The 12,680-nt window shown below is 38.8% G+C and overlaps 1 protein-coding gene and 1 pseudogene across 1 annotated transcript; one reads left to right on the forward strand and one right to left on the reverse strand.

Annotated features, from left to right (window-relative positions):
• Positions 1 to 665: 665 nt before the first annotated feature.
• Positions 666 to 3,365, forward strand: LOC141834058 (beta-xylosidase/alpha-L-arabinofuranosidase 2-like; annotated as a pseudogene).
• Positions 3,366 to 7,245: 3,880 nt separating this feature from the next.
• On the reverse strand, positions 7,246 to 10,459 carry LOC141833656 (pentatricopeptide repeat-containing protein At2g37320). Its single transcript, XM_074721138.1, has 3 exons — positions 10,418 to 10,459; positions 7,993 to 9,568; positions 7,246 to 7,690 (listed from the first exon to the last, which is right to left on the reverse strand). The coding sequence occupies exons 2-3, from the start codon at positions 9,484 to 9,486 to the stop codon at positions 7,556 to 7,558; spliced, it is 1,629 nt and encodes a 542-aa protein (XP_074577239.1). The 5' UTR covers positions 9,487 to 9,568; positions 10,418 to 10,459; the 3' UTR covers positions 7,246 to 7,555.
• Positions 10,460 to 12,680: the final 2,221 nt, after the last annotated feature.

A 12,680-nucleotide genomic window follows, 5' to 3' on the forward strand; every position in this document is an offset into this window, starting at 1 on the left:
CTAGTTTAGGGATCCGCGATTCGATCCTCAACTACGACGTATTTATAAAAATTTTCTTTCAAATAGAGAACACAATCAAACTTAATAAAATTTATTAAACATAAATATAAGTTCTTTTTTACTATTAAGATAATTAATAGTCACAGGTTGTTTGTAACCTACTGCCATTCTGATTTTCATGCATGGAGGCTGCTTGGCTCACTGCATGTGTTGCATGGCTACCTGCACTGAACAGTCTGGTCTTGGCATATCAGCTCTTATTTTAATTTGCCTTTTGGTTTATAGCGAATATCATTTTATTTTGTAGTTTTTCAATCCATTTTTTTTTTCGTTTCACATCCTGTAAATTAGTATCTTTCCGTTTTATAGGTTTTAAAACCTGTTTATTTTTAGATTTTTCTCTACAATGAAAAATCTCATTTTTCTTTTCTTTTTTAGCCAAGAGATCGTCATCGGAAGAATAAATCCACCATTCATGATCCATCCAAAACATTCACGCGGTCGACCTCAGTGGAGCTACCTCGCTCACGGGCGGCCACCTCGCGTCCAAACAAACACCCTCCCCACCTCAACAAGAAAAGGAGGGCCGTATAGCGAAAAGGGGAAGAGGAGGAGTCGAGGAGAAGGTGGTGGTGGTGGTGGTGGAAGGCGGGCATTGACGCCGGGAGAACGATGGGAGAGCCATCAAAATCCCATCTTTTGATAGCTCTGTTCTGCGCTGTCTGCTTCCTTGGCTCCGCCTCCAATGGCGTGGCCGCCCAAACACCACTCTTCGCCTGCGACGTGACGTCGGACCCGACCCTGGCCGCTTCCCGTTCTGCAACACCTCGCTGGGGACGGCCGAGAGGGTCAAGGATTTGGTCAGCCGGCTGACGCTGCCGGAGAAAATCGGCAACTTGGTGAACAAGGCGACGGCGGTGGCGCGGCTGGGAATCCCGAGCTACGAGTGGTGGTCCGAGGCCTTGCACGGCGTGTCCTACGTCGGCCCCGGCACGCACTTCTCCTCCCTCGTCCCTGGCGCCACCAGCTTTCCCATGGTCATCACCACCGCCGCCTCCTTCAACACTTCCCTCTTCCAAGCCATCGGAAAGGTGAGATTTTTATGCAATTAATGCAGCGGTGCTTAGTGCGGTTTAGATGCATCTGAAAGTATTGATGTGTTTCAGGTGGTATCGACTGAGGCCAGGGCAATGCACAATGTAGGTCTCGCAGGGCTCACATTTTTGGAGCCCAAACATCAACATCTTTAGAGATCCAAGATGGGGAAGAGGGCAGGACCCCCGGGAGGATTCCTTTGCTGGCCAGTAAATACGCCACTGGTTGTGTCAAGGGCTTGCAAGCTGATGACCCTGACAAGCTCAAGGTTGCTGCTTGCTGCAAGCATTACACTGCCTACAACATAGATAACTGGAAAGGCATCCAACGCTACACTTTCAACGCAAAGGTGACTGCAAACACTACAATATTGAGTACAATCATACAATGTGAAGCAGGTTTTGAACAATCAGACATCATCTTTGTTTATAGGTCACGAAGCAAGACATGGATGATACCTTCCAACCTCCATTCAAGAGTTGTGTGATTGATGGGAATGTGGCCAGTGTTATGTGCTCCTACAACCAGGTCAATGGAGTGCCTACTTGTGCTGATCCTGACCTCCTTGCCGGAACCATCAGAGGAAACTGGAACCTCAATGGGTCTCATCTAATTACTAATCCTTGTCTTGATTAATCTTCTTTTGTAAATGAAACGGAACTCGTTATGCTTATGTTAATTTGATGATGAACTCAAAATTACAGATACATTGTCTCAGATTGTGATTCAGTGAATGAGATTTACTATCACCAGCACTACACCAAGACTCCAGAGGATGCTGCAGCCATCACAATCAAAGCAGGTTAAAATATTTCTTAGAGATTTGAAATTAACAACTTATGATCTTATCTCTGCTAATGGATTTACAGGGCTTGATCTCAACTGTGGCTTCAAGTTACTTGGGCAGCCACACCTTGGCCGCCATCCAGGGAGGGAAGCTGGCGGAGAAGGACGTTGACAAGGCCATCACCAACAACTTCGCCGTCTTAATGAGGCTTGGTTTCTTCGACGGCGATCCCCGAAAGCTTCCCTATGGCGGCCTCGGGCCTGGCGACGTGTGCACGGGCCGCGAACCAGGAGCTCGCCCGCGAAGCCGCACGGCAGGGCATCGTCCTCCTCAAGAACGACCATGGGCACCTCCCGCTTGACGCCAAGGCCATTAAATCGTTGGCGGTGATCCAGCCCCAAGCCCCGGGATGCCACCTTCACCATGATCGGAAACTACGAGGGTAAAAGCATGCTCTGTTTTAAGCCCCAAAACAAAAGCTTGCTATACTTTTCTTCTAACACAATTAATATGTTTCAGGCACACCGTGCAAGTACACGAGTCCGCTCCAAGGTCTCTCGGCCATCGTCAAGACTGTATACGCGCCGGGTTGCAGCAACGTGGCTGCCCGGCAACTCCCTCCAGTTGGACGCCGCCGTAGCTGCTGCCTCAGCCGCGGACGCCACCGTCTTGGTCGTCGGAGCCGACCAGTTCGATGAGGAGGGAGAGCTTCGACCGGGTCAACCTCCTCCTCCCAGGGCAGCAGACGGCGCTCATCACGGCAGTGGCCAAGGCGGCCAAGGGCCCAGTGGTCCTCGTAATCATGTCCGGCGGCCCGTTTGATATCACTTTCGCTAAGGGCAATGATGAATCTCTACCATTCTGTGGGTGGGGTTGCCGGAGAAGCTGGCGGCGCGGCCATCGCCGACGTGCTCTTTTGGATACTTCAATCCAAGTAAAACATAAATCCTCAGTTTTCTCAGTTGAAATCAAAGTTTCAAATTAATCCGTCAGGAAAAAAAAATTGATATAAACGATCTGCAGGTGGGCGGCTTCCGGTGACATGGTACCCCAGTCCTTCGCCGACGCCGTCGACATGACCGATATGCGGATGAGGCCCGACCCATCGGTCGGATACCCCGGACGAACCTACCGCTTCTACACCGGCGAGACCGTATACAACTTTGGCGACGGTCTCAGCTACAGCAGCTACACCCACCATCTCGTCACCGCCCCCAAGCTCGTCTCCATCCCACTCGACGACACTCATTCCTGCCGCTACCAGCACTGCCGATCCCTCCCTATCTCCGAAGCCGGATGCTCCGGGCTCTCATTCGACGTGCTCCTGCGGGTGCGCAACGCCGGCGGCGCTTCCGGCAGCCACACCGTGTTCCTTTTCTCGACGCCCCCGCAGGTGCGCAACGCGCCGAGGAAACACTTGCTGAGATTCACGAAGGTGTACCTGCATCAAAAAGGTTATTGCATGTATACTAGATCCACTTAACAGAGATGGTGAACCCCCAAATATCGAAGAAAGCTTATTCCAACTCCACTTACATTCATGTCAAGAGTCTAGCTATGTCTTGCAAGAAAAAATAATTTTCAAACCAAATATAATAATAACATAGCAAATAACAATTTAGAAGAAATAACATATTATAAATTCAATAACATAAGTACAAAAATATTAATTTACAACAACAAAGTTTATGATTCATTTTAATTTGAATTTATAAATTTATCCCTAATGATTGATATTGCAATCTTTACTCTAAATTTATGAATGTCTTTTTGAATGAATTGCATATCAATGTTGTATAATAGATGTCTGTTATATTGCATAATGAAGCAATAGCAGTCATTCCTACAATATCACAAATTTAAAATGGTAAGAAAAATATAATCACATTGTACTATTGAAATTTACTAATAATGTAGTCAATTTACTTACAATAATATATGTTGGGGACAATCAACTTTAGTGAGGCTCATTCATCTAAAGGGTGGTAATCTTGCAATCCATCATGCATTTCTATTAATTTATTGGTCAAAACATTTTCAATCTAGATACCTGTAGCATCGATGGACAAAAATAATTTATAAAAATGTATAATAATGTGACATAGTACTATAATGTAAATTTTAAATAATAAATACTAACCAGCTGTATAAAATATTGATCATATCTAGAGTTGTAGGACAACGAATAAAATGGTAGAAGATTTTTATGTCGATGTTCATGGCCATTAAATGATAATGTGCACGATCCATATTTTTAGGTATAAAAATATACTTAACTTCTCTATCAACCAGATTTATTTTGATAATTTGGTAAAGTTGATTCTCATACGTGTTCATGTGATGACTACAAGATTCAAGATATAATCATAAATTAGTATAATAATATCATAAACATAATAAAAAATTATAATATGAAGTAAAATTTTTACTTTGAATCTAGTTGAGCAATATATAGATTTATTATATGACCTACTAGATGAGGAAGTGCCCCTAAACCATAATGAAATGTAGGCGTCGATTACTTCCCCGTTTGTAAATATACTATCTAACACACATGAGAAGAAGTCATCTATTATTAATTAGTAACCTTCTTCCCATATGAAGGCAGAAATAGATCATTTCAAATCTTGAAGCATTGATGTCAGGTAGGTCACATCTTCTTCTTATTTATCCTTTTTTATTTCTTTAAATTTTCCTTTGAGATACTGCAAATAAACACAACTCAATGTATTTAACAACAAAAATGAAATCAATGAAATTGCAATTACTATCAAACTTAAATATTACTACATAAATATCAACTTACTTTAATAGCATTTAATCTCAAAGTATTAATTTGTTTTTCCCTTCCTTGGCTTTTATAAGCTTCCTATTCTTCATCAATCTCATCACCGATTAATATAGTGGTACCCTCTTCTTACATACAATATCCACCACCCTAGAATTTATCTCCAAGTTACCCCCCCCCCCCCCCCCCCCCCCCCCCCCCCCCCCCCCTCATCCTTCTTTATTTCTCTCTTGTTTTTCTTCCTACTATGGACCAGTGCTAGTTATTTAAGTGTAGGTCTTGAGATCATAGTGACTTCTATCACATCCTCTCCTCATCAGATTAATTGAAACTTCTTTGGGATGAGGATCTTCTACATGGTGACTAATTGGATAAGAAGAACTTTCCCTTTGCAAATTAGCAATTAATTCTTTATTTAATTTAGATAAACATTTATTCTAGAAGGTAAGAATTTAGATTTATTTTTGCTTTCCAATGCAATGTAAACATCTGACTACTTCCTGTGAGTCCATATAAAATTGTACAGCCAATGTCTTACCTTGTTGTGGTGTAGACTCAAAGTCAATAGGGAAGGGGTCCCAAGTAAATGAAATTCCTCGGGGATAGGAAGAATATCAACAATAATTTACAAAATCAATAACAAAACATAATTAATTAAAAATCTTTAACTATATAACATGAATTTAACATTAGTTGAAATACACATAATGTTTACCTGAGGATGTGAGAGTCCTTCTAACTTAACCTTTACTTTCTCTGTATGAGAATAAGTAAATCTCTACTTATTTATTCTCGGTGCTACAATGCTGCTTGGCAATTGAATAGGGACATGCTCAAGAAACCAAGCTTATGCCTTAATTCAACAATTAGATAATATTACCTATTTATGAAAGAAATTAACTAGCTAATCAAAACTTATAGCAAGTAAACCAACAAATCCCTTCATATATGACAATGAGAAGATAGGGCTAGGAGTCTTCAATGCAAAAAATATCCTAAAATATTGAGAGTTGAGGAGTCATATAATTATATATTACCTCTACCCAATTATAATCTCCTAGGTTATCAAAATAATCTACAATATCTATAATCCCTAAAGGTAACTTATATGTACTAGAAGTAAACAAAATAGAAAAAAAAAGATACAAAATATAAAATTTACAAAATAATAAAATATTCATATATGAATCCATGCGGAGATAATAAGTCCTCAGTAGGTTTTCTAATCTGGATCAATTCAGTTCTTTACTTGCAAAATACATTTTGAATAATTGACTAGAAGCAACATTAGAATTCATCTGGACATGTATACCTCTATCTGAAATTTCAAGCAATAATATTACATCTTTCATTGTGAAGGACACAACCACATTAAAGAATTTAAAAGTCTTTGCTTCTGAATCCCAATTCTCGAATATGTTGACCAGCAATCCTCTATGTTATGAAATTTTTGGCATCCTGAGCAATGATACAAAAGAGCTATTACTTATAATACTGATGTGTTTTTCATGGAGATGTATTTTTGAATGACTCTTTCCTTTTTCTTTTGTGGTAATTTTAGAAAATAATTCTCTAAAATATCCGAACTTACTCATCCAGTGTAATTCTTTTCTCCAAACTTAACAATTGCATCTCTTACGAAAGTTGATCTAAATTTTTTAATTTCTTGTAGCATATCAAAACAACAATCAAGCTTTGTAAAATTCAATCGAATAACTTTTATAAACGTAAGTTCAACTAAAGTTAGTCACTAACGCTAAAACAATTAGGTAATTATAATGCAAAAATAAATAACATATATCCTAAAAAACTTTACCTTTAGATGATGGCAAGTTGGAATCTTGAAGCTTCAACATTGTACCAAAGTGAATGTGGTGAAAGTGAAGGTAGTGCTACCAATGAACATAGAAACAGGTGAAGGTGGTGTTGCCAGAGAAGAGAAAAGATGCTAAATGTGGTGAAGCCAGTGAAGGTGGTGCTGCTTGAGAAGAGAAAAATTGCTGAAGGAAGTGAAGTCGATGAACAACGAAGTCGGTGAAGGTGGTGAAGCTAGTGAAAAGAAGCCCATGAAGGTGGTGCTGACGGGGGACAAAGAATACGTTGAAAGTGGTGAGGCTAGTGAATAGAGAAGTCAGGGGTAAAGGTGGTGATGTCAGAGAACAGAGAAGTCGGGGTGAAGTGCGGAAATAGAGAAATCGGTGATGCAGAAGCTTTGGCTGACAGACAATGTCAGGATGAATCGTTGAAGCCAATTGCATTCGATCAGAAATCAACCGAAAAAAGTAGAGTTGTTGCACAAGCAGGAGATGGCTCCCGCCTCAGGGTTTTGAATTTTTCCGAGGGAAAAAATGAAGAAGTGGTTCGAATTGCAAATATATTTCGAACGACGATGCAACGGGGAGGAGTTTTGCAGAAGGGTAAATCGGAATAAAATATATGATTTGGACAATCTCAAAACCACCTACACGATTTGGATAAATCATATAAACATCTACGTGATTTGAGAAATTGCCATTGAAAACTCTTGAATTCATCTCAAATGAGCCATTTATCTTTCAAAAATAATCTCACTCGGTGGGTTTCTATCACATCTTGTATTTACCTAACTCTAACATTCATCTCATAAAGTCTACCTTTGAAAAATAATCTTCAAGTCACAACATGAAATGGTTGAACCTCATTTATTTTGTCTTCCGCATTATTAGCCATGAATACTTCTCTATAAACATGTTCTTAATACTTGGAAAATGATTCACTATAGCAAGTTAGGTTGTAAACCAAAGCACCAGAGCTGCAGAGTTCCTCTGTATGGGATGTTCTTAGCCGCAAATCTTCATGTTTGAGTATAAATGAGACCTCCCAATTGATCTTCTCCGTAGGCATAGCTATTCATATTCAAGCATAGTATTCTCAACAGAAGTACACTCAAAGAGTTCCATATGGCATGCTAAACAATCCACAATTCTTAGTATCTCATTGAGCTGATCATTTGATCCATCCTCTGCTTTAAACTTATGGACCTTGTCACCAATTTCGATCCAGGCATATGCAGGAATTAGCAAGTTAGGTTGTAAACCAAAGCACCAGAGCTGCAGAGTTCCTCTGTATGGGATGTTCTTAGCCGCAAATCTTCATGTTTGAGTATAAATGAGACCTCCGAATTGATCTTCTCCGTTGGCATAGATAGCTATTCATATTCAAGCATAGTATTCTCAACAGAAGTAGACTCAAAGAGTTCCATATGGCATGCTAAACAATCCACAATTCTTAGTATCTCATTGAGTTGATCATTTGATCCATCCTCTGCTTTAAACTTTTGGACCTTGTCACCAATTTCGATCCAGGCATACGCAGGACTTGTTCTCAACCCCCTCTCCTTCATCAGCTTGCGAACTTTTGCTGCCTCATTCCAGTATCCTACGCTTGCATAAAGATTTGCTAATTGAAGATAAGTTGCAGCACATCCTGGTTCTAGCAAAAGCCTATTTTCAGCAGCATGAATGCCTATCCATACATTTCTATGGACCCTACATGATGACAACAATGAGCCCCATATAACAGCATTTGGACAGATAGGCATTTTCTTGATTACATTGAATGCTTCTTCCAACAACCCTGCACGACCAAGAAGATCAACAATGCATGAGTAGTGATCTAATTCTGGATTTACCCCATGTTTAAGCATTAGGTCAAAGCAAAGGCGCCCTTTCTCCACGAGTCCTGCATGCCGACATGAAGAAAGAACACAAAGATATGAAATAGCATCAGGAGTTGCATTCTGTGCATACATCTGATTCAGCAAGTCTATAGCTATATCAGCAAGTCCATATTGTGAGTATCCTGAAAGCATGGAGTTCCATGAGATTCGATCTCTGAATTGCATCTTCTCAAAAACAAAATGAGCTTCATTGATACTGCCACATTTAGCATACATTGAGATCAATGCATTTGAAACATGCACATAAGAACCAAAACCCATTTTAAGTTCTAAAGAGTGGACACTCCTGCCAAATCCAAGATATGCACTAGTGGTGCATGAACCCAAGATGCATACAAATGTAATGTCATTTGGTTCTATGAATGCTTGTCTCATTGAAGAAAATAGTTGTAAACATGTCTCAACTTCCCAGTAGTGTGCATAACCTGAAATTACAGCAGTCCAAGATACAACATTTCTGACAGGCATCATGTGAAAAATATAAGAAGCATTACTCAACTGCCCCAGCTTGGAATATAAGGTGATCAATGAGCTCCCAGTTGACAAAGATATTTCACAGCCATTTTTAATTGAGAGAGCATGAAGCTGGACTCCTGTGCCAAAAATCCCAGAGGAAACACAAGAACTAACGGCAGAAGAAATGGTTGAAGGATCTAACTTTATCCCTCTATTATGCAATTTGCAAAATAACAAAAGAGCATCTCCTTTTACTTTGTTATCAGCTCTAGAGCATAAAAAAGCTTCATTATGATGACTCTTTTCAAATATATCTTCGACTTTATAGCAGAAGTTAGCTCTTGCACTCTTCTTAACAAACTTTAAGCAATTCTGTTGATTAACTTTGAGAAGATCATCCATGCACTCATTTATCAGTCGATGATGGCCTGACTTACCTTTAACATCACTGGTTTTGGGGATAACCAAATCCAAAATTTTCAAGGCCTTGTGAAGTCCCTTGTCTTCTAGCTTTCTATATCTACTGGGAGATGCAAAGGTGCTAAAGTGCTCTAGAACATGACATGCTATGAAAAAGGTTTTTGAACAAATGAAAGAATGGCTGGAAGAAATATGCAACAACTGAATCCACATAACTAGCATTATCCATCTCAAGTTCCCTCTCAGAAAGCATACTGTCTGGAACCACGAAGCAACCTTACCAACTCCAGTTTGCCAATTATTTCTGTAGACACACCAAGAGCTTTAGCGAGTCAGACAAAGAACAATCAGAGTAAATGGCCACAAAAAAGAACATGCTACTCTAAAGAAAAGGATAATACTGCTGGCTATTATTGATTCTTAGCTTAGTGAAATTTCCCAACTCATTGGAGATTGGACAAAGATACGAGATTTTAGTCTATAGGTTGATTTTTGAGAGAGGAATATCCCAAGAGCTTTAGCGAGTCAGACAAAGAACAACTAGAGTAAATGGGCCTGCAAAAAAGAACCTGTTACTCTAAAGAAAAGGATAAAGCTATTGCTGCTGGCTATTATCTTCTTCAAGAGTTGCAGAACTTTTCAGAAGCTTCAATAGCAACTAGGATGTTGCCTGAGAACATAAAAGTCACTTATTTTTTCTGCCTTTTAACTAAAAATAGCACTTTCAGGGTACATGAAGCTCCAAAGGGGAGGCTAATACTCATTGGATATGTTACATGGACTTGGTTACCAGTATAGAAATAATTTGACTTAAATTCTACTAGGAAAGTTTTAATATCACAGACTTAATGGATACATAACAAGGCTTCAATTAAACTCTCAAGATTGACTAAGAACAAAGCATTATGAGCATACAGTCACATTTATAACCAAAGTTTTCTGCCATTCAACATCTCCAGATATCCTTTCAAACGTGAAATATCAAACATCCAGCCAAATCGAATGTAATATCTGACTAACAAATAATGCAGCAGACTGGTACTCTTAATGTGGATAGCATGAACATGTAAAAAACAATTAAAATTTTGCTACGGAGTCATTGGAGAATTTCATCAAACAAGTGAAGTGCAAGTATGAACATAAATGAGGAGACCTGAGGAAATGGAGGTTTCTTCAAGGATCAGGAAGACTTGAAAGCTTCGATCTCCGACTTGCACTAGTGCTGTCCAATTTGTTCTCTTCTTCAGTGCCTTCACATCGCAAGTAGTTCTCCTCCTACCTTCGCATTTGTGAACCGTTCGACGACGGTCTTCTTAAATAGCGTAAAAGTCGGGTCGGGTATAGGCATAGTGGGTTAACGTACCCAGAATGTATTATGGAAGTGGAGGTATGACAAGTGAAGTTCAGGAGATGAGAGATTTAGTAAGTGAAGTCCTAAAGACGGGCTCCTGCTAGGGTGGAGCCATATGCATCTCTATCCGGACTTTAGCTCGGGGTTCATCCAAAAGTGCATAGGGGTGAAAGGGAGGCAAGTGAAAAATAAAAAATAATAATAATAATAATTTCTACTATAATTTGAGTGTTTTTTTTGTTAAAATATTTTAATTCAGATAAATTTATAATTCTGATTCTGCCATTGAACTCTTGATAAGTGAAATCCTCACTGTAGATTTGGCAAGTGAAATCCCTTTGATGAGCTCTTAGCAAATGAAGTCCAGAAGGTGGTCTTCTAGCAGGTGAAGTCCCAAAGGTAAACTCTTCGTAGTTGAAATCTCGATTGCAGGTTTGGCAACCTTGATGATCATCTACATGTCGATATTGGCTTAGTGAACTTGGATAGATAAGCAAAACTCGATGGATGGAAGTTTGTCAAGGTGGATTCAAGGATTGGAGCAACATTGGATAGATGACATGTGAGATGAACTATAGATAAGAATATTTTCAAAAAAAAATTAATGGAAACTCATGAAGATATATAAGATCTAAAGTTATTGTTCATCAAGCTTGGAAACGTTACGCATTGTTTGGGAGGAGATGAGGAGAGGGGAGGGGAAGGAAGGGTAAATAAGGGAAACGGAACTTTGAACCTTGTTTGGAAAGGAGTGAGAAGAAGAAGGGTAGGGAAGGGTAAGTTTTACCCTTCCTTACCCATGAAAAGGTAGATTTTCTTACACTTCAATTTGGGGTTTAAGGAAATGAAAGGTAACTCTAAATATTATTTGTTTCAATTTTATCCTTATTTTAAAATATTAATTCTCAAATAACTTATTTAATTTATTTAATCTAAAGTTTTTAAATTTCTCTCACTGAGTACGATCTTTTTTACTCTTTTCTTCCAACAGTAAATTTTTATAGAAATATATATAAAAATACTGATTTATCCTTTATCATATCAAAATGTACAGATTTTATATTTCGTATGCTTATTATATGTCTACTTATTATTTTTTAAATTTATTTATTTATTTAAGTCATAAATATTAATTTTAGTTGGTCTCACAAGATGATTTTGACAAGAAAAATCTTACATCCATAGGTTTAATGAGTTATACATATATTTTCACATGTAAATTTATTTTAAGAAGTAAGGATATTTTTATAATTTTATATATTTAACCTTCATTCCCTTTCCTTTCCCTCCCTTCCCCTTCCTTTCCCTTCCGTTAATGAACCTTCTCACACCCCATCCATTCCCTTTCCTTTTCCTCCCTTCCCCTTCCTTTCCCTTCCGTTAATGAATCTTCTCTCACCCCATCCAAATAGAGTGTAGTCAAGCTAATGGCATGACTAAGAACTCGTAGTGGCCATTGTGAATTCGGAAAATCGTCTTTTAAATAATTGACTAGTGGACTCTTATAGCCTAAGTGAACATTCAACAAGAATATGGAACCTGCTAACTCTTCGATCAATTTATCAATGATAGGGATACAATATTTATTCTTCATTGTGATTATTAAGCGTAAAGCAATCCACACACATTACCAACTCTGAATTTTCTTTTGAGCAATCAATAGGGAGGAATATGAACTTACATTTGAGGGGAATAACCAACTTAAAGCATATTCTTATATAATTTTCTCAATTTCTTTCTTTTGTAGAGGCAGCGATAAAGCCTCACACTTGCTAGTGCACTCCCAGGTAGAGTATCTCAGTTTCTTTTGGTGGGGGGAGCTTGGGATACTTTTAGGTTCTTTTTTGATGGAAAGGTGCATGAGAAAAATGTGATAGTCTTTCTTTAGTAACCTCTTCATTTGTTGATTTTTTTTTTGAAGTAAATTGTATTATAACTCAAGTGAGGATATACATGTTTAGATGCTCAAAATTCGATAGACATGAGAACCTTCCAAAACACCCTCTCTATATTAGGCACACCACCCTTAAATTGACATCTATTGCATGTTTGCCAAAGGAAGAAA

Source organism: Curcuma longa, chromosome 8 (assembly GCF_044706935.1).
Source record: "Curcuma longa cultivar G26 ecotype Majalengka, Jawa Barat chromosome 8, ITB_CL_G26_1.1, whole genome shotgun sequence".
NCBI classification, from domain to species: Eukaryota; Viridiplantae; Streptophyta; class Magnoliopsida; order Zingiberales; family Zingiberaceae; genus Curcuma; species Curcuma longa.